The sequence below is a fragment of the Cydia fagiglandana genome, chromosome 6 (assembly GCF_963556715.1).
Source record: "Cydia fagiglandana chromosome 6, ilCydFagi1.1, whole genome shotgun sequence".
Taxonomy (NCBI): Eukaryota; Metazoa; Arthropoda; class Insecta; order Lepidoptera; family Tortricidae; genus Cydia; species Cydia fagiglandana.
In genome coordinates, this window is record NC_085937.1 from 9,491,676 (window position 1) to 9,514,311 (window position 22,636).

The 22,636-nt window shown below is 36.3% G+C and overlaps 1 protein-coding gene across 1 annotated transcript in view; it reads right to left on the reverse strand.

The window, feature by feature from the left end:
- LOC134665125 (atrial natriuretic peptide-converting enzyme) overlaps positions 1-22,500 on the reverse strand; it is a 37,846-nt gene extending 15,346 nt beyond the window's left edge. The window contains exons 1-2 of the mRNA XM_063521953.1: positions 22,253-22,500; positions 2,576-2,762 (exon numbers count right to left, since the gene is read on the reverse strand). Of these exons, the coding sequence (XP_063378023.1) occupies positions 2,576-2,762; positions 22,253-22,315 (250 nt within the window). The 5' untranslated portion in view covers positions 22,316-22,500. The remainder of the gene's footprint in view (positions 1-2,575; positions 2,763-22,252) is intronic.
- Positions 22,501-22,636: the final 136 nt, after the last annotated feature.

The following is a 22,636-nucleotide window of genomic DNA, read 5'->3' on the forward strand; positions in this document are numbered from 1 at the left end:
TCATCATGGGGGATGGTGATGTCAACGAGCACGGCCCGACGTTGCGGTCGATCTATTATCACAATATCAGGCTTATTGGCTACAATAGTCCTGTCAGTGATGATAGATCGATCCCGATAGAGCGTGGCACGACCATTCTCGAGAACAGGCGCAGGTGAGTACTTGTAGTACGGTACTTCGCGGTCCACAAGGCCATATAGAAGGGCAAGTTGCTGGTGAATAATCCTGGCTACGAGAATATGTCTGTGCAAGTACTCGCCGTTAGCAAGATGAGAACAACCGGAAATGATATGCCTGAGTGACTCTCCGGGACGGCGGCATGCCCGACAAATGTCGACCGTACCGTCCTTCAGGATATATTTCCGATAGTTGTTCGTCATCATCACTTCGTCTGCAATTGCAGAGGCAAAACCCTCGGTTTCTCCGAAGAGGTCCCCGAATCGTAACCAGTTCACCGACGCGAGCAGGTCCACATCGGGTCCCGTGAGGGCCTTGTAGAACCGCCCGTGTAGCACCTTACTCTCCCATGCCGCCTTGCGATCCGCAGTACTTAGTACTACAGGTTTGCGCCAGTTCTCGTTTGCCAAGGAAAGTTATTATTATTATTTATATGTTATTTTGTTATTATTATGCTACTAAATGTACTTGTATAGGTATACACGCTTATTGATTTTGTTTGCTAAAACTAAAATGGTTGAATTGAGAGCACCTTTTTGTTGGAAATGTGGGTTGGGCTATAGATATTTTAAGAGAAAAAGAAGATTTTATTTGTGGTTAAGTAATGAAAACGTTGATTTTTGAAACTTAAAACAGCCATCATCGAATTAAACTGTTGTGAGACATACTAACATTGAATAATTTACGGTTTAGACTCACTTGTTTTTATTCACTCGCGCGACATGTTTCGGAGAGCCTAGGTCTCCTGTTAAGACACCCGTTTTATTAATCCATTAAAAAATATCCTTAACTTCGCATATAACGCTAAAAACATGATAAAATACGTGACTTGATCAATTTTTTATCCGCAATGCCAATCCGGCCGGATCCGGCCGGATCCGCCGGATTGAGGCCAAAATCCGGCCGGATCCGGCCGGATTCAAAACCAGTCCGGATTGCAATCCCTAGTCGCCGCCTCCGCCTTGATGAGCACTACGATTCACTGTTTACTAACAATGCCGTATAGTTGCAGAACCATTTATCAAATAAATACCTACATCAAGACTGACTAATAACTATTAATTATTTGCTCATGTTAGACAGTGAGTTATGATGTGAGAATTTGCATATAAATAGAGGATGACGAGAAAAGGCGTCTCATTAATTCTTCTAAGTTTCAACCACGTCAACCTAACCATATGGTACCTAGTACATATTTAGGCTAATTTCCTATAGACAACCTACAGCCGTATTCGAGGATTTTGTAGAAATTCCAAACAGATTTTACATTTTTTATAAAAACTGGCAAAGTATTTACATTAGAAAATAAATGTTATAAAATTCTTCTATGAAATGACCAAGGTAATACTTTAACAAACCATAAACCTGGCAGTGTTAGTGTTTTATTATATCATTAGCCCATTAGGTAGGTAGGAAGGTAGGTATACCTAACCATAACATTTAAGTACCTACTTTAAATTACATATATTAAATTGAGTTTAAAATCCTTAAAAAAGTAGCGCACAATATGCGTGCGTGCGTCAAGGAAAAAGTTATAAGTATTTTATGACAAATTGGGCTAATGTGTTTTATAACTAAGTACATACGTAAATTTGATCGTCATTAGCAGAACCGGAAACGCTTTGTATTTACGTCTTTTATGTAACCCTATATGTAGAGTAGAATGTAGATATCAGTATTTTTTTGATCAAAAACACGAACGAACGACTTGTCATCCAAGTAACTACATATTAAGTAACGACATCGCCAAATTACGTAATCAATCTTCTTGCCAAGATGAGATGAAAAAGTTTGACACATGTAATGTTTGAAGCAACTGAAGACATCGATCTAGATAAAACTTGCCTGTGTTTTACTAAAGTAAAAGTTTTTCTTATGATGCAATTTGACAATCGCGAACTAAATCTGTCTAGATACATATCTATCTAATAAGCCTAATTTCTTTTTAATAAAGATATAATTAAATAAAGTATAAATTCCTTTACTGCAGCATAGAAATTTGATTAACTGCTTGTTTACAATGATATGAGTAATAGCAGACTGATAATGTTAAATATTTTCATTCATTGAAGATATGGTCCTTCGTCTGAACTGCATTTAAGAAAGCGCTTTGCTTTTAAATATGGATATCTAGAATAGGACGTCGTGTCGTGAGTACGTAACAAACAAACAATTACTTACCACGGCACGTTTTATTCGTGACGTGTAAATGGTCTGAATTGTAAAATAGTCAAGACGACGACTTTCCCCGGTTGCCCTTCAAACCAGATTATTATTATAGGGAGCCTATAATGTTCCACTGCTGGACAAAGGCCTTCCCCCACTTTTACCAGTCTTCCCGTCCTTCAAACCAGATATTTCCATAAAAGTAATAGACAGAATAATAGTAGGTACTAACGTCCAAGGTAGACAGCGACGGCAGCCAGCAGAAGCAGCACTAGCAGCGCAGCGAGCGCGGCGCAGCAGCCGCGGCAGGGCCGGCTGAGCTTGCGGCGGGTGAAGCGGATATCGCTGCTCACCGACATCGTCGACTCCGGCGGCCGGTGCGCGCGGCAACGCCGTGGCGCTGTCCACCCATAACCCAGCTGCGCAAAAAACACAGTATAACATTATTGATTGTCTTCTAACCCCCGAAAATGATCGAGAAATACCTGAAGAACATTAAATTTGATTATATGTATAGCGTCTATAACTTGGAAGTAAAAATCAGAGAGGGATAAAAAAAACAGATAACGAAGCCCAAGCTCTGGGACAAACTTAGGACAATAAGTTACCTATCAAAGTCTCCCATAACTTTGGAAAAGTTATGGTTCATGTAGATGTGATGCTGATTAAGATAATAAAATTTTCGTACGATTCTGGGTTTAAAGAAAACTGGTGCGTATAAAGGAAGTACTTCACCAAATAGATATCTAACGTATCTATATACGTATCTACCTGACAAACAATAAGTGGGCAATTAACCAAGTATTCAGAACTATTCATGACAGATTGTTCAAAAATCGTGACATCTGTAGCCAATTAACAGACAATTGAGCCAGATTTGGATGACGCTTTAAAACTAATTTTCTGCTTGCCAGTCTTTCAGCTCAAATGGAATGCGGGAATGAGATTGAATGAAACACTTCATCTCCTTTTGTCATACAGACAATAAAATATGTAATACTTACATAGTATATTTAATGAATTGCGTGTGAATAAACATCGAGGACGCAAAATAGAAGTTGGGCGATCAATACATTAAACCCATCAGCAGATGCACCTGTTAAGCTGAAAGCCGTGGACTCATTTCCCGTATTTGGTAAGCATTCTCAGCACATTACCTAACCTACAGCTATACAAACTAACTTACTTTTGTTTTGGCTTAATTGTTTTACCCACGTTTTGGATTCTCTTTCTGATGTAAGTAGTGTAGTTCAAAGAGTCAAAGACCAACCTATTATGTATGTTCTAATGACTCCTATGAGCATTGTAGAGTTAAATATATATAAGTAGATGTTAAATAACACGTTAGTTTGTGCACTAAATATAGGTATAAGACTATAAGCACTTAGTTTTAAGAGTAGGTAATTATTGTGCATTCTAATTCTAAAGTATAACTGTACTTTAGAACTCTTAAGAACAAATAGGAGAATAAAATGTCGCTACGCACAAGAATGTAGCGTAGATTGTTTCTCAAAGTGGCTCGCGGTTTGACCCTGCGGTTAACTCAAACCATCTCGCTAATATATCTATTAAACCTCTCAGTAGATATATTATATCTAAGAAGTTCGCTGAGGAAACCCTGGGTACCTTCAGCAATTTAATGCCTCCCTTAAGATTATTTTTTTATGCAAGAGTAAGTAATTAAAATTTGTCAAGTTACAATCTCGGACCAAATATCCCTTAGAGCTTTATTTAAATAACATTAACCTGGTATCGCTTTCTTGTCATTTTGTATTAGGTAATTGGTATACCTACATTTAATTAATATACCTACCTACCAACTGACAAGAAAGCGATACGAAATGGCAAAAGTTGCGACAACGAGAATGCAACATTACAAGAACGCTACCATTATACCTCAAGTTGGAAGTAATTGAATGTCAGATCAGATAATGTTAAAATGGCCGGTTGTGTAAGGCTCTAATACACTTCCAGCGTATTGTTGAAAACATATTAGGGTCTTTCAACGTGGAAGTAATATTTTAAAACTTATGATTAACTGTTATTGTTCTTGGATAGAACAATTACCTACAATAAATATACGAGTAACATTACCTACTTACATGAATCAGTCGATCATGACTTTTCATATGTACGTGTGTAAATAATATATATACCTGCCTATACCAGGCGTTGTCTCACTCTTTGCTACAGGTAGCTAAAAGTACATCCGTTCCACCCCAATTTAGGGGTAAAGCCATAAGCCGCGCGTGGCGCTGTCGCCACCTAGCGGCCATATCTGTGCTGCGGGCGCAGCACGGTTCCATTTTTAATTTTTATCGCCTATCACTATGCGCGTCCCTTTCGCACTTACATACTTGTTAGAACGTGACAGGCATGGTGACAAGCGATAAAAACGCGACCGTGCTACGCCGCATCGTTACAGACGCGTTTTGTTAGAGAGTGAGTCTTCTGTACCTAGTACTATTATTTAATCTGTGCCTATACATACAGCCATATATGTAACTTTGTTCAACTAAACTTAATACTAACGTACACTCTTGTTTGCCAGGACACGGCTATAAATTCACTTAATTCACTGTAATGCATTAAGAGTAAGACGAATGACGTCAGTTTCACAACATTGCATGCTTTAATCTTGGAAGATTCGAAGCTCGAGGCAAGCTTGCAAAACGTGTCTTTTGTAATAGGCAGTCTTACATTATGTACTTTAAAAGTATATGAATGAACTCTACAATTCGTCCGAGAAATTGAAATAAAACTGATCTTACAAAATGCCGTATAGTAACAGCACCAGTCATGGGACATTTAAGACGAAATTTGGAGTATTTATGATATTTCCCTTATACATGTAAATGGTCTACCGCTTAGCGTGTTAAAAGATGAAAGTCCTATCCGTCTTTCACGTTTTAGGCGTGTTGTATCAAAGATACTGCAATTAGTTTCCACATATTTAACAAATTAAAACTATGCTTTTTTTCTCCAGTCATGGACACCAAAGTTCCAGTAATGTGCCCCCGGTAATGGACGTGGATCCAGTAATGGGCCCCCTATAATGGACATTGCTCTATCAGTATAAAATATTGAAATGGTGAATAAATTACGGCAAAATAAGACAATTTTTGGTAGGTATAAGCTTTTATCGCTGAATGTATTTTTCTTTCTACAGCCAATTATTATTGTATTAGATCCATCGAGACAATTCTAATATACCCTAACACAATTAGTTAGAGTTTATTGCGATAAAGTTCCCATGGCCACCTCCTGTCTCCATCATCAGATCAGGTCCATGTTATCATAATATTGCATTATCATCCGATTTGCATACTTAATTACGTACTTACACAACATTTCAACTGAATCGGAAATCGTGGTAAATGCAATTAACAAAACACATTCTAGTTTTCATCAAGTATTAATTAATTAAAATTTAATAAATTAACTCACCTCTCTTAGCGAAGTTGTTAAGAATTCGTAGTGGTATTTTTTTTCAGTGACACGACAACTTTTAGGTTGACGCCAATTTCTTAAAAAACAACCAAATTTAATAAAACTTCAAACTGAAACAGCTCTAGGACTCTTATTTATGATAATATCCAGCCAGTGTTTATAAACTACTTTTAGATACTTATTTTAGAGGAATTATGTTTTTTTGTCCCATTACTGGTTCCACGTCCATTATAGGGTCCACTACTATAGTTGTTAAAATATGTTCGACTAAATAAGCCATAAATAAGTAACCTTCTATAATCGCAAAAGCGTGACACTCTGACATACAAGTGGCATTTGAACAGCATGCCAAACAAAGAGATTATTTTAAAGTATCTTAAGTTTGAGTCTCAGCCTTACCTCTCTCGAACAAGGCCGGCCTAACCGCGCGGCTCTCAAATGCCTTTGTATTTAGGTATAGCTTTCGATTTCGTCATGTCAAAATAAATAAGAGTTGAAGTGAGTAATGGGCTATCTCAATGCAGGTGGAATTTGAATTATTACCCGTCTACACGGGAATGCGAAACGTACAAACAAGCATAATTTATTCAAAACTTTACTTCAGTTACGTTTTGAACTTTTAAACAATTGCTTATGCTAATGCCTAGAATACTTTGCTCATTATTCTCACAAGTGTTATATTCATATGACACATGAGCAAGTTCCGTGAATCTGTGTCGTTTGCTATAGACGCTATAGTTACAGAAAACATAGAGCTCGTTGAGTAGGAGCTACGGTCATGGTAAAGTGATAAAACAGCTTTCCATGATTTAGAAATCATCGAATGTTGGAACGTGCTTGGAGGAAGTGGAACGGTTAATTTAGGAAATGTACGTTTTAATGTCGCGATCGTAGTGCGGCGTTTGCGAATGCAGCGGCGTGCACTTGTCGCGACCTACATCCCGGCACGTTCGGCGCTGCGCCCGCGTAGCTCGACCATACACCACCTACTATTAGTCTGCGCATTACGATTCGTTACAAAGCATACAAAACGGGAAAACTCCAAGTCCCCACTGACACTTACAGTAATAGGCCGCAAGCCGCACCACTCGATTCCATCGCTCACATTCATATCAACAGCTAACGTTTTGTTATTTGTTTGTCAATATACTTATGCCTTATAAGGATAGGTATGCCTCATGGCATTAAGTTCGCCTTTTGTATATTAAATGGTTCTTTGGTGTAATAAAGTTTAATAAATAAATAAATACCTACTTAATACTTATTTACGCATGCGCAATTGCGCATATTAAATTATGAACATAGTGAGCTCAGGTGAAGTGAGCTCCGAAATTGCACGGAGAAATTATGAATGAATTCATTAAAAAATCCACTTTTGCGGCTGATGGTACTTTAAATTATGAGTTGTAAAAGTCGTAATATTGCATGCTCCATCTAGTGGATAAGTTATCTGTGAGCGCAACAAAGGCTTGGCACTGTTCACACCTCCAGCTTAGTTTCTATCATGATCTCCAGCACTAACAATGCGGTCGACATCACTTTCGATCTAAACCTACCTATTTGGTAGCAATCACCGTTGCTGTGCCCGCTCATTTGTGTAAACATTGCCCTAGGTATCAGACAATAGAGAAAATAATTATGCACCTACCCACTTTTCTCGAAAGTTTCAGAGCATTGAAACATGGACAGCGTAATCGTTCAGGGAATGCAATGTTAATTTTAAATAAAACTTTATGAGTAAAAGTTATAACTTAACAAAACAATTACGGAAAGTGACTTGAATGAGCAGCGATCGAACTGCCGACAAAGAAAGCAAGAACCCGTCAATTAAAACTGGAAGTAAGGCGCCCGTGAAAGTCGATAGGTAATTCGTCAACCGGTAATACAGCGATTGCTGATTACTGCATCGAACTATCAGGCTTAATACACGATACCATCGTATCCAATGCGTTTCTAAGTGTTGTCTACATTGCTTGATTCAGTATGACTAATAATAATGTATAAGTATTTAATAGCTGTGTCATTAAAAGTCTAGTCGTATTAGAGTTATGTCAAACAAAGTAGCTAATCTAAAATGAAATCTAAAAGTTCAGTTTCACGTAGGTACTTACGGATTCTCGGATCTACGGATCAACTTTGGTACAGTGCTATCAATTAGCCCTAAGCTCTACTACACTGAACAAGCTCATTTTTAAATAATTCTTATTTGTAGAATATTTATATACTGTGACTCAACCGCACCCTAGATGAACCAGCGAGAATCTGGCGCAGAATCGTAGATTTCTCTTTGAATCACGACGATTTGCCTACGATTTAAATCGTGCGATATTCTACCTACTTAATGCTTACCATGCTGCTAACAGGTAGATTACTGAGCTTTCCATGAGAATTACTTACTTCTGTTGAAATAGTGAGTTAGGTAGGGGAGACCGAGATGGAATGTTACAGAGGACAGTTGTGACATCATCGATTTTTGGAATCTACTAACTAAAAACCAGGTCGCAATAATGCGCTTTTGTTAGTTCAAGTTACGAGCTAACAAACGCACACTGTTGCGAATTGCTAACAGTTATTAGATTCCAAAAACCGGGCAAGTGCGAGTCGGACTCGCGCACGAAGGGTTCCGTACTATAATGCAAAAAAAAAAAACAAAAAAAAGCAAAAAGAAAACGGTCACCCATCCAAGTACTGACCCCTCCCGACGTTGCTTAACTTTGGTCAAAAATCACGTTTGTTGTATGGGAGCCCCATTTAAATCTTTATTTTATTCTGTTTTTAGTATTTGTTGTTATAGCGGCAACAGAAATACATCATCTGTGAAAATTTCAACTGTCTAGCTATCACGGTTCGTGAGATACAGCCTGGTGACAGACGGACGGACAGCGAAGTCTTAGTAATAGGGTCCCGTTTTACCCTTTGGGTACGGAACCCTAAAAAATCGACAATGTCACAACTCACCTCGGTTTCCCCTACTGAGAACAATACTTCATACTAAGCTACGTTTTAGACACGTATGATATGTATAAGTATTTATAATATTGTATATATTTATTTAACATAGGCAACGAGCGAAACGGATCGATTGATTTGTAGGTAATGTAACCACATGTAACCGAATCGTGCTATTGCGGTTACTGTCGTGACTATTTCAAAATCAAACAAAGTGACAGTTAGATTAGAACAGAATAGTACGAGTATTAAGTTGTTTGAGTTGCATATCGACACGAATTTAGTTTTTGTTGTATCTAAGTACCTACCTAGTTAGGTATCCATTCGTACATAAGACATTCGCTAAATTTACACACACATCTACAGTAACTATTTACTGTAGATGTGTACTATATTGCAATAGTGAAGAAACTATAATAGGAGGTAACTTACAGTATAGGTACCTAATATGAAACTCTTAGATTCAAGATAGATTTATACTCTTAACTTCTTGATCTGGTATTTTGGAATTCTGACGTGGGCAGATTTTTGATTGGAAACCATAAATTTACCTATAATACCCAACGACGTGCTCTTTAAAGTAGGTTCCTATTTTCGAAGGAAAGTCACTCTTACTACCTTAAGTTAATTGTTAATTAATAAGTTTGAATAGGCCAATGGTCAATCATTGTGGTAAATAAGTAAATTTTTTTCTTAGAACTTCTAAGCAAAGTCCAACTTTACAATTTTAGGTAGAGTCGTGACTATAAAAGACTTGCTTTCATTTCGTGAACTTTAAGCGTTCACCTTGCTGGAAATTGTTTACTGATTACAAATTTCATTGCAAGATGTTGAGAAATGTAAACAAAATCTATGACTATATAAGAATAAATACATGTTAATTAATTTGGTTATATATAATAATAGTAGGTATAGATAAATACTTTTGCGCCACTTTCGAAGTATTTATAAATCCTCAGCATAAAACAACCATTCGTCATAAAGTTAGAATTGAAAATAGTAGGTACTTAAAAATATTAAAACCACCGTTCATTTACACGTAAAAAAACCGCATCGAAGTTGTTTCATACGACGGTGCCACAGACAGACAGTCAGACATTGGCCTCAAACATATAACACCCCTCTTTTTGCGTCGGGAGTTAATAAGTGAATATAGGTTAACAATACGCATCACTCCTTTGGGAGTAATTTTAAGCTTCGGTGGCCCTGTATGGCTGCGTAGAATTACCTACCCGTTATGACCAAGAGTCAACACATGAAAAGGCTTTCAATTATTGTTAACGATAAGTAAGATTACTTTAGGTATACCTAGTTAAGAAACAGTAGAGTAGACAATATTATAATGAATACCTACGAACTGCATATACTGCATATGTATTTTATTACTTCGTCATAATCATATATGTGGAAGATGTTATAGTAATAAATTATCTGCTATAATATTAAAAATAATGAAAACCATAACTATAATCGAGTTTCCCACGCACCTATGTTGTAGAAAGTTATTAAGGTACATTAATAACCGTACAAAATGTATGAAAACCTATTATTTGTTTACGAATGTGATCGTGCGTGAAAGATGTTACTGGTGATTTAATTAGAGGAATGGCGTCCGAGGTCCGAGTGAGTCGGAAGAGCGCTGACCCGGATAGCAGCCTCTCCGTTAACGTCCACTGACACACTTCGCGCACACAGCTGATTTACCAATTCGCCGAAAACGTAAAAAATATTGATTCATTTGAATCTGGGCTAAGAAAGCCATATGCTAGGCGGACGAAAACGCAATGCCGTAGTATTTATTGCTATTAGGTATAAGTGATACAGACCCTGTAAAGTTAGTCATAGACAATTAGTTACTAAAAGCGTAGGTTTCGATACTTAAAGATGTTCTTGAAACCTTCTAGTAAACTTGTGTTAAGTTTATAGTAGGCACATGACGCCGGCAGCTTATTCCTACTCAAACTCCTACTCGTAAGTAAATGTGTTGTATGTCTGCCTACGTATGTTCATTATTAGTTAATAAATTGGGTACGTAGATACTCAGTGTCATAATGACCTTAGGTAAGTACCTACTTATTTTTAGTAGCAGGTGTAACCTACTGGCATGTACAGATAGGTAGGTACTTACGTACGGTTACGTACCTAATTAATATAAGGTGCTTGCCATTTCAATGAAACCCGTTTTGTTTTCTGCTCTCTTTAACATAAAGACAGGTCAAAACGGAGGCAGAGATTTGTGTTAGTGCGAAATAAACATGTATAGATGTAGGTAAGTATATTCATGTTATTCATTTAGGTACAGTCGCCATCACATATATCGGACTTATCGGAGCGGCCAAGCTGTTCAAATATATATGAACCTGGACTTTTATGTCTTGATAACAGAGCCTGTACTTATGCCACATCCAGTCATCTGTACGTGTAGGTACACACCCAATGTACCTACCCAAAACACTTAGTCTCGTGGCTAATATTGTGTGTAGTCGGTGTGCTTTTCATTGTGTTGTTTGCTTTTTTATTACGATTTTTAACTAGAGCACGATCGCATTTATGACTAGTAGTTCGCCCCGAACTTTGAACTCGCGGTTCGCCAAAAAGATCAATTGAATGCAGTGCTACTTAGTCCGAAATGGGTATTTCGTAATTGATTCCTGATTCCACGATTACTTGAAATTACTTTGTAATCTGATTACCGATTCCCAGATTACTTTGTAATCTAACAATACGGAATTACTAAGTACAATTCCATTTGAGGAATCAGGAATCAATTTTCGATTACTACAATTACCAGTATTGGATTCTAAAATGGTCATCATTTTCGAAATCGGGGCCCCCCAAAACCTATAAAACGACATCCATGACGACTTTTATGACATAGTGCATGGCCGCCATTTTGGAATCCAAAAAGGTCATCATTATCGAAATCTGCGCCGCCCAAAACCTATAAAACGACATCCATGACGACTTTTATGACATAGTGCATGGCCGCCATTTTGGAATCCGAAATGGTCATCGTTTTCGAAATCGGGGCCCCCCAAAACCTATAAAACGACATCCATGACGACTTTTATGACATAGTGCATGGCCGCCATTTTGGAATCCAAAAAGGTCATCATTTTCGAAATCGGGGCCCCCTAAAACCTATAAAACGACATCCATGACGACTTTTATAACATAGTGCATGGCCGCCATTTTGGAATCCAAAATGGTCATCATTATCGAAATCTGTGCCCCCAAACCTATAAAACGACATCCATGACGACTTTTATGACATAGTGCATGGCCGCCATTTTGGAATCCGAAATGGTCATCGTTTTCGAAATCGGGGCCCCCCAAAACCTATAAAACGACATCCATGACGACTTTTATGACATAGTGCATGGCCGCCATTTTGGAATCCAAAAAGGTCATCATTTTCGAAATCGGGGCCCCCTAAAACCTATAAAACGACATCCATGACGACTTTTATAACATAGTGCATGGCCGCCATTTTGGAATCCAAAATGGTCATCATTATCGAAATCTGTGCCCCCAAACCTATAAAACGACATCCATGACGACTTTTATGACATAGTGCATGGCCGCCATTTTGGAATCCGAAATGGTCATCGTTTTCGAAATCTGTGCCCCCTAAAACCTATAAAACGACACCCATGACGACTTTTATGACATAGTGCATGGACGCCATGTTGGATTTCAAAAGAATCATCATCATCGAAATCTGCGCCCCCCAAAACCTAAAAAACGACATCCATGACGATTTTTATGACATAGTGCATGGCCGCCATCTTCATCTATATTTTGTTGCACACTTACCTTGGCCGCTTTTCATTCAGTTTCCGTACGGAATGACAGGTAGGAACGGGACGTCGCTCTACAAATGTCATTCCGTTCGGAAAATGGCGTTGGCCGGTCGAAGTATTTTGAAGATGGCGCCAGCATAGCTTGCCCTGTCAATCCCTAGAATTGTGTCAATTTTTTGTTTTTTAATGAATATGTCCTGGATGCCAGTCATTCAAGCCAAATCTCATCTCATAAACAAAGAGGCAAGCTATGATGGCGCCATCTATGCAAACCTTTGACAGTTGCCAACCCCATTCCGAACGTCTGTGGCAAGGCCTATTGACTTCCTTGGAATGACGTGACCCTTCATAATTGTACATGTGTGCTCCGTTTCTAGAGCTGTATTGCCAGTAATTACCATAAAAATATTTTACTACAGCAACATTGCTAGAACTGGCTTTGTCTATACGATTTCTAGGAACAAATCCAATTATTTTATCAAATATATTTTGATTTGTATTTTATGAAGTAGTCAAAGTCATATGTACATTATTATTTATTTTTTGAAATATGTAAATTATTATCTATTTCAGTTTGTCTTTGTCTATGTTCATAAAATCTATGAAGGGTAGACGTGCCTCTACCCTCCTTGATAAAATTTAAAAAAAAATCTTTGTCAATAGGCCTCTTTGATAGGCCTTGATTTGAGTCTGGCCGGTAAGAACATAGACAAGACAAAAGTCTGTAATGTCAATGCTGTCATTTAAGTCATTTAACGCCAAAAATATAAATTTTCATATAAAACGATTTATTCACTTGAAATATATTTATTTACCTATTAATTTAAAAATAAAAACTATTCATATGTACGAGCAACATATCTAAATGCGTCTTCGCACAGACTAAGTTAAATTTAAACCGTTGTCGCTCTTCCTTCCTTGCTGTATTATGTATCCGGCAATGGCGACTTCATCAACAATTCTTATCCGGATTATGAAAAGCCCTAATGTGTGTGTGGAAACCGTTGTAGTAAACCAGAAATAGCGATAATTTCAAGGAAAGAAATATATCAATCTTTAAATAAAAATGAGCGTACTAATTACCAAATTCAAATATAATAATTTAATCTTACTATCCCCGTAAGTGCCGCGGACGCTATATCGCGTCCGAAATTATAATCTAAATTCATCATAGATGTAAAATCTCTCATTGTTTACGAGTAAGCTGGTAAATTTAGACCTTAGGAATTAGCGACGTTAGTAATTAGGAAGTTAGATTATATTGTTTAATTTGTGACTATTTTGTTTTAGAAAGTGAATCATGGCTTGAGCGTGAGATAATAATATAATCCGGGCCCGTCATATGATTTCTTGGAAAAAGCTCAAAGGGCACGTATCTGCTGCATATACAGACTAGTTTTCCGGTGACCAAGAACGCTGCGTGGAGCTGTGGAGCAGAAATGTCCGATAACCGGATAGATGTAATAACAACTTGTAACCATTTGCCATATCAATGTATGTATTCATATGTATTGCTCCTAACATATATACACTAATCCTAATAGGAATGAAAATATTTATATCTTAATAATACGTAACTTTTTGTAACCTTTTATATTTGACGAATTTTTAAATATAGTACCTAATCATTATCTTATAACGTATTTCTTTATTTATTTGTGATATGCTAATTTAAAAGCCCAACAACGTGCACACTAGCACCACTGCTAAAATAAATAATCGTGATTATTTAAGTTAAATTTAAATTTTACAGGTATTTAAAAAAGTGGCCGCTACTGACTGTATTGTGTATTTAAGTACCTTTTGAATACATCAAACTAGTTTTTATGTTGCTGGATTCGTCAATCTATGAGCTCAAAACAAAAACGGCCGCTTTAGTATGGAACGGGTAGGTTGACGAATCCAGTAACATAAAAATTAGTTTAATGTATTCAGCAGTGGCGCTAGTGTGCACGTTGATGGGCTCTTAAAAACCTGACCCCAACAAAAAATAAAATAATACAAAAAGAAATTCCCTCTCCGGGATTCAAACCCAGGACCATTAGCTTCCTGAACTGGATTACTGCCAATACCCGCTAGGGGCGCTAGGCTAAACGGGTTGTCAATTCTAATTACAATGGTATCCTACCGAGCGCTAGTAGTATAAACGAACTTTTGAAGGGGACATTTTTTTGTATGGAGTTATCGTTCTTCTCCTAGTGAGTATTATATTCTTTGGTCTGTGGCCTTATGGCCAGGCTAAAGTCGACAACGGATTGAAAACGCTTGCGAATATAGTTGTCAAATCAAATTTGTCAGTAAATAAGAACAAAAAAACTATACTCGTCCTTTTCTTTCGGGTGCTAGTACTGATGTAAGACAAAGATAGTATGATTCTCTCTGTCTGTGTTTGAAACGACAGTCCTTTGACAAACTATAATTGTAAGCTCTGTGGAGCCGTTAACTGATTCACCATAGAGATTAAAATAAACTGTATCTGTGGTAAGCCTTAATGTTTCTTGTGCCTATGGAGTGTAGAACCAGGCCGCGTAGCCAAGACGCCAATCGCTAACGCTCCGTAGCGATCGATACGCAACTGTCACTGTCGCACTAATATGGAAGAGAGATAGAGAGACATAAAGTTTTTCGCTTTCGAAGCGATAGCGATTGCAACCTTGGCTAGGCCGGCAGTACCTTCCATAGTTTCTTGCCAAATGTCAAATACCTATACTATGTTTATTTTTATCTTGCTAATTATTTCAAAATGGTAAATTTAAAGACGATATTATAAAAGTGCAAGCCGAGCGCTTTCATTTGATACCAAACTCGACCATACTTTCTTACAAAAAAGATGACCAGAAATGCATGGCCCCTCACAAATAGCTTTTTAGCATTTTAAGCTCTTCTAGCTTAATAACCTCTTGATAAAGCCTGCTCATAATTTAATGACTAAAATTTACTGCCCTCAACTACACGTTTACCCAATTTCATTTAAATTAGGACAAATTTACTTAAGTTCTTGAGTATCAAACTATCTTCTGACAGTTCAGCTTAAAAACATCGAAATGCCGGGACGTGCCGCTAGCCGGCCGCGTGTCCGAAGTCGAATGTAAGAACTTCGCTTCGCTTCGCTCGCTCGTTCGATTATGTCCGACACTTTTCCTTAAAAGTACCTACGAATATAAATCAAATCCTTCAGTCTGTAATTGTGCACGGATTGCATGGTTAAAGCTTTAAAACACTTCCTGCTCCAAAACTTGTTTGATAAGATCAGAAACCGATCTATAATACAATGTTACCATTTTATACATTATAGACTTGTCACGCGGCATATCATATTTCGGGTGTCGGCATTGCATTGGCTCGTATCGAGAGGCAGTGAGAGGCAAACGCAAAAACTCTTAAGGACATAAAACACGCAATAACTTATGGGTATAATTATCCACCTTCCAAACATGTAGTTAAAAGCACGAAGCTCACTAAGAGCGGCATAACATACTTAGCTAAGTAAATACCTCGACACGGTTAGGTAAATATTCTCATGAGAGCGTTTAGCATTTTTTAAATTAATTCAGAATTAACTCATGTTTGCTAAGCGCAGGTATGCCAAGTTACATTACCTACTACTTAGGTACTTAAGTGGGCCGGTAAATATTTTATTTTACCTCATATTCATACCTATCTAATATTACGAAAACTGGGAAACCTAAATATGTATCACAAACTGAAGGTAATAAATTTAAAAAGTATCTTATGTAAATATTTTTGGGTAACTACTACCCACACGAGTCATTTCGACAGGCAAATAGGAAATTTAAATACCTGCCGAAGGTTCTAAGCTTTGTCAGCATTAAACTGCTTAAATTACTTACCTACTTAGTAATTCTAATTCTGTCCGAATAACTTCGAAAAGCTTTCTTATATCTATTACAAACTATACAAACTGTAGTATCAAAATATCGTTTTAGAATAGTGAATATACCTAACAATACACAATTAGATTCCTTTCCGTCCAACTAAGAAAACCTTCCTTTACAACTGGACGGAAGAAGTACAAAATCGGGATTAATGGAGTACCCAGGAAGAGGCCTTTGCCCAGCAGTGGGACACTCAATTAAATAGGCTGACAAAAAAGTACTTACCTATCTACATTTATTTAGACCACTCCTAATATATCTCAGGGGTAACATAAAACGTCTAAAATATGGTTACCTATGCTAAAAAGATAATTGTGTTATCGATATTTTATACCTTGACTGTATCGAGTAAATATTTAAATAAGTAATGAACCCCAGTCTTGCATTAAGTGAGGTCATGTGGTGGGAATGAAACGTTTTTGCAGGAATACCTAACATGGAAAGGGTTGAGCCTGTCGGCGAGATAATTGGTACCGAGGTACCGACCATTATCTCAACCTACTAATAACTAAAGTTCGTTTTTTTTAGCATTAGAAAGAATTTGCAAGAAGGTAAGCGATCTTGACATGTCTTTTAATTGAAAAACGCTTTATAAAAATATAAAACTATTACTTATGAAAGCAGAAGAATATAAATGATCGTATTAGATTCATAATTGTTACATAATTTGCCGTAACTTATTTTTAAAATGTGTTTTTCAATTAAAAGACACATCAAGATTGTTACCGTTACCACACAGCAGTAGTACACCACTGTCAGATCCCGACATGACGCCCATCACTAAACTTGCTAATACGAACGAAGGGGACCAAAAAGTCCTTAACTATACATTGTCACCGAGTAAACCGCAAAAAGAACATCAGAAACCTAAGGCTACTGATCCAAGAAAGCAAATACTAATTTTAAGCTCAAACAAGCAAAATAAAATCTTAGACATCTCTCATAGCGTACTTCAGACCAACACGCATATAACCCATTATAAATCACCAAATGCTGGTATCATAGAACTACTAAAAGATATACAGTCAAAAACAAAAACCCTTACAATGAATGATTATTGTATCATATTACTAGGAAATAGAGATTTTGAAGTAACAAATAACTACCACGACTTAGTTATATATATTAGAGAGCAGTTAATAAATATATTAAACACGAACATAATTATTTGTACACCGACATATAAATGTATTGACGGCAGCAGTATATACAATTGGAGGATAGAAACTTTTAACAATCTGCTATTACTCGACAATGGAACACATAACTACGCATACTTGTTGGACTCCAACCAAGACCTGTCATATGAATATGACATGTTCTATAGAAGAACTGGGGAGATTAATAACTACGGCATGAAAAAAATATTTCTTAATATACGCCAATTAATGTTGTATGTAGACCAAGTCAATGAAGACATTACAAATAACGGTAATAAACCAGCGGCTAACTGCCAAAACACAACAAACATACTAACGAGTGAAAGTGAAAATGAAAAGGAAGAGTTTTTTCGTCTATAACACGCTACATATAATGCATCAAAATATTGCTGGTCTTGTGAATAAAGCTGATCAACTGACTGTCCATATCAATGAGTTAAAAAATGAGAAACAAATCGACATCGATATCCTATGTATAACAGAACATTTCCTAATGGCCGGATACGAAGAACTTTTAACTCTACCAAACTACCAACTAGCGGCATGCTATTCGAGAACAAATAAGAGACGAGGTGGCTCCTGTATTCTTGTTAAAGCAGATATTAAATATAAAGTGTTACCAGACATTGAGAAACTTTCAATAGCAGAAGATTTCGAATGCTGTGCCATCGAATTACTTGAACATAAAACAATAATTGTTTGTGTATATAGAACTCCTAAGAGAAACAATTTGAATATATTTTATGAAAAACTAGACATAATACTTCGTAAAATATATGACAAATTGGACAAAAACATAATAATTTGTGGTGATTTCAATATTGACACATTAAATAGAAATAATCTAACATTTGAATTTGAAACATTCCTATATAGCTATAATTTAAAATTAGAAATCAAGCAGCCAACAAGACTCATTAGTAACACATGTATTGATAATTTTGCACATAATCTTATACGAGGTCAAAAAAGTTATGTACTTGACCTTGGACTCTCTGATCACACGGCTCAAGTGCTTAAAATACCTATTAAAAAATCGTGCTCATTGCCATTCTGGAAGATCGAAAAACTAGATTACTCTCAAGAAAATATAGAAAAATTTAGAAATTACATTACTTGTTTGTCCTTTTCTGATGTCTACAATACATGTGATCCAAATGTAGCATACGAGTCATTTTTAGAAACGTTTCTTTTACTATATAATCTTTGTTTTCCTAAGAAAATAGTAACTATTCAAACTAATAAAAGAGTTAGATGGATATCACGTGGCATTAAAGTGTGTAGCAAAAAACAGAGAGCTTTACTGTGGCAATACAGACATTCACCTTCTGTAAACAATAAAGTACTTTTAAAAAATTACACGCGCCAATATAGGAAAATTATTAGATTAACCCAAAAAGCACAGAATGATTACAAAATAAAAGCATCTAATAATAAGGCAAAAACTACATGGCAAATTATAAACAAATGTAAAATGAATTTACCAAAAGAAAGCATCTCGAAAATTAAGATTGGCAATCAAATTATCACTGATCCTACAGAAATAGCTAATAAACTTAACGATTATTTTATACATAGGCCTAATATATCTCCACAAAGTGAACCAGTACACACAAAAATAGATTTTAATCCACAATCCATGTTTATGAGTCCAACATCAGCACAGGAAGTTAGATTAATCATAAAGTCTTTAAAAAACACAAATAGCGTTGGTTATGACAACATTAATACAAGCATCATAAAACATGTTAGTGACATTATAGACAAACATTTAAGCTACATTATCAACTTATCCATCAGTGCTGGCATTTACCCGGATAGTTTAAAAAAAACTGTAATTAAACCAGTGCATAAAAAAGGTGATAAAACAAATCCACAAAATTATAGACCAATAGCCCTTATCCCAGTATTTGCTAAAATATTTGAGAAAATAATATATCAAAAACTATACTCTTTCCTTGATAAATTCAACCTTTTATGCAAAGAACAGAAAGGATTTAGAAAAAACATTACCATAAACATGGCAATATATGACCTAATAAAAATTGTAACTGAAAATATAGATAAAAGAACACCAGTATGTGCCGTGTTTACAGATATGACCAAAGCTTTTGACTATGTTGACCACACTTTATTACTTCATAAATTAAATAGATACGGAATAAGGAGTAATGTTTTGGATCTCATTGGATCTTATCTCAAAAATCGTCCGCAATATACTGAAATATCTAAAATCTGTAAAAAAAGTAGTTTCAAGAAAAAAAACATCTCAAATGAATTAAATATACAATATGGCGTCCCTCAAGGCAGTGTACTTGGCCCACTCCTTTTCTTAGTTTACATAAACGATTTCCCAAGTAAAGTTCACCATCCAATGATCATGTTTGCCGACGACAGTACCTCAATTGTAAGTTTTAATAAAAATGTTCACTATGAACATGATATAAATTTAGTATTAGATGAAATGGTAACATGGCTCAATAATAACAACTTAATTATTAATTTAAATAAAACCAATATCATGCATTTTCACCAACGACAAACAGTACCTAATATGAATATTAAATATGTTGACAATACAATAGAGAGAGTAGCTGTGACAAAATTTTTAGGACTTATGATCGATGATCAACTAACTTGGAAAAACCACGTAGAATATGTCTGTAAGAAAATTAATAAGTCTGCATTTGCATTACTACAACTTTCAAAAATAGTAAATAAAGACGCCCTATTAACCGCATATCATGGCATCGTAGCTTCAATATTAAGATATGGCGTTTTATTTTGGGGGAACTCTGTTCATAGAGACGCTGTTTTTATAGCCCAAAAAAGATGCGTGCGGGCCATTTGTGGAATAAACATGAGAGAAAGCTGTGTTCCGTTCTTTAAATCATTAAAAATATTAACGTTTCCAGCACTGTATATATATGAATTAGCAAATTTTATAAAAACAAATCCGCAACAGTTCAAAATGGTATCTCAACAACGCAGGCTACCCGTACGTATACAATATCATAACAACATCTGCAATAGTCAACACAACACTGCTTTCTTGGGCAAAAGTATATTGGGTATGGCCCCAAAAATTTTTAATAGTATCCCAAATAGTATAAAGTCCTTGCCAACTGATCAATTTAAAATACAATTAAAATCATATTTAATAAATAAATGCTACTACTCAATAAATGATTTTCTTAGCGATACATAAAACACCCAATTATAACTTGTCCAGTCTATATAATGATTTAATCTTTACTTCAATATTTTGTTTACTTAATGTTTGTGCGTTTTGAATATTAAATTGTATATGTTGTATCTTTAATATGATGTATAAATAATACCTTAAATGTTAATTGTTTTCGTTTCAGATAACATGCTAATATAATTGTAAGAATTTATTAATACCATAGTCGCCATAGTTATTTAAGTTTTATAACATTTGTACGCCAATAGGCAAAACACAGAGCTCTGTAATTACCCATTTTTACTTAAGAACTGTATCACCTGTGTTTTACAAATAAAATTTACTTTACTTTACTTTACTTTACTAAAAAAAACGAGGTATAAGCAATAGTTCGTAAAGCTTAATTGGTTAAGGGATGTTGTAGTTAAAACGTTTATTATAACACTGGAAAGTGGAAGGTCTTTTGCTGCTCAAGAGATATGGCTAAGTTGTAAATAACTCATACCTAGACTGTCAGCTACCTCAGGGTGATCTAATACAAGTAAACGGTAGTTAACAATTAACGGCAGATTATTAACCCAATTATGAGAATGTGTCGGAAGCCGGTGTTGCTCGAAGGTTATTATAGTTTATTACATTATACTTAAAGTCAGACCAAGAAAAGTCTGCAGCAGATTTGATAGCCCGCGCAGTAAAAGTGTTATTTTAAATGTCAAACTTCTATGAAATTATGACGTATTAATAACATTTGCACTGCGTGGGCTATCAAATCCGCTGCAGACTTTTCTAAGTCCGACTCTAGAATAAATTGATTTTAATTTAATTAAGACAAATAAAAAATATATAATTTGGTCAACTATTAAGAGTTAAATATAGGTACAACGGTAGAGCTGATTATATGTATAGGCAGCATTTTTAGTTGGTACAGTCGACATTATATATATATAGATAGTGAAAGCTAACGTGACCAAATATACGAGTATCGCATCATCCACATCCTTATTCCAATGGCAATAAAAGTGATTCCGCTATCTGGATGTCACCAAGTAGTAGGTGCCTGTTTGGTACCTACATAGGAATAGGTATGTACTATTTTTGATGCACATAAATAATTTCAAATATGTAAACGAAGACTTACTTTAAATATTACCTTTGCCCCCAGAATCCATTTGTGTAATAGTTTCGATTAGATATAGGTACTATTAAAAAATTATTAAATATTATAAGGATATTATTAAAAAAAATGTATGCACTAATTTCGCAATAGGTACTTACTCATAAAGTAAAAACTCTCCTACTTAGCCTACTCTGCCTACATGCTAAAGAGAAAAGGTACTAAACAACCGTTAATGACTGAATTACCCATGCATATAAAGATCTATCAATTGTATTCATAACAATACTGTGAATCACGCGTGCCTGTATTAATTAGCGACAAAGACAATGATAGAAACCATCGAAGCTCACCTCCGACTCCCATGCGTTTTTCGCGGATCGCGGCTTCTCCTTCATGTTTCCAGAGAACACCATCCCGATCCTTTGTCCGGGCGCCGCACTTTCACACCGCGATCCTTCGTAAAAAGGAGCGGTTCATTCACTGTCCACAGTTTAACGGCACTCTTATTGGCACTGTCGCTTTCTGTTATCTTTTCGCGGGATCGTCGGGTGTAATGTAAACATTGCGCGGGAGCGGGCGTGCGCGGTGCGCGAGCGCGTGTACGGGTCGGGGCAGCGCGGCGCGGACTGGCGCGGACGCGGACGCAGCCGGTAACGGGCACGGACTACAGTTAACTTTCTCTCATCTCGACCCGGCCGCGCGTCCATAACTTAGGCGCCATCGAAAGTGCTACC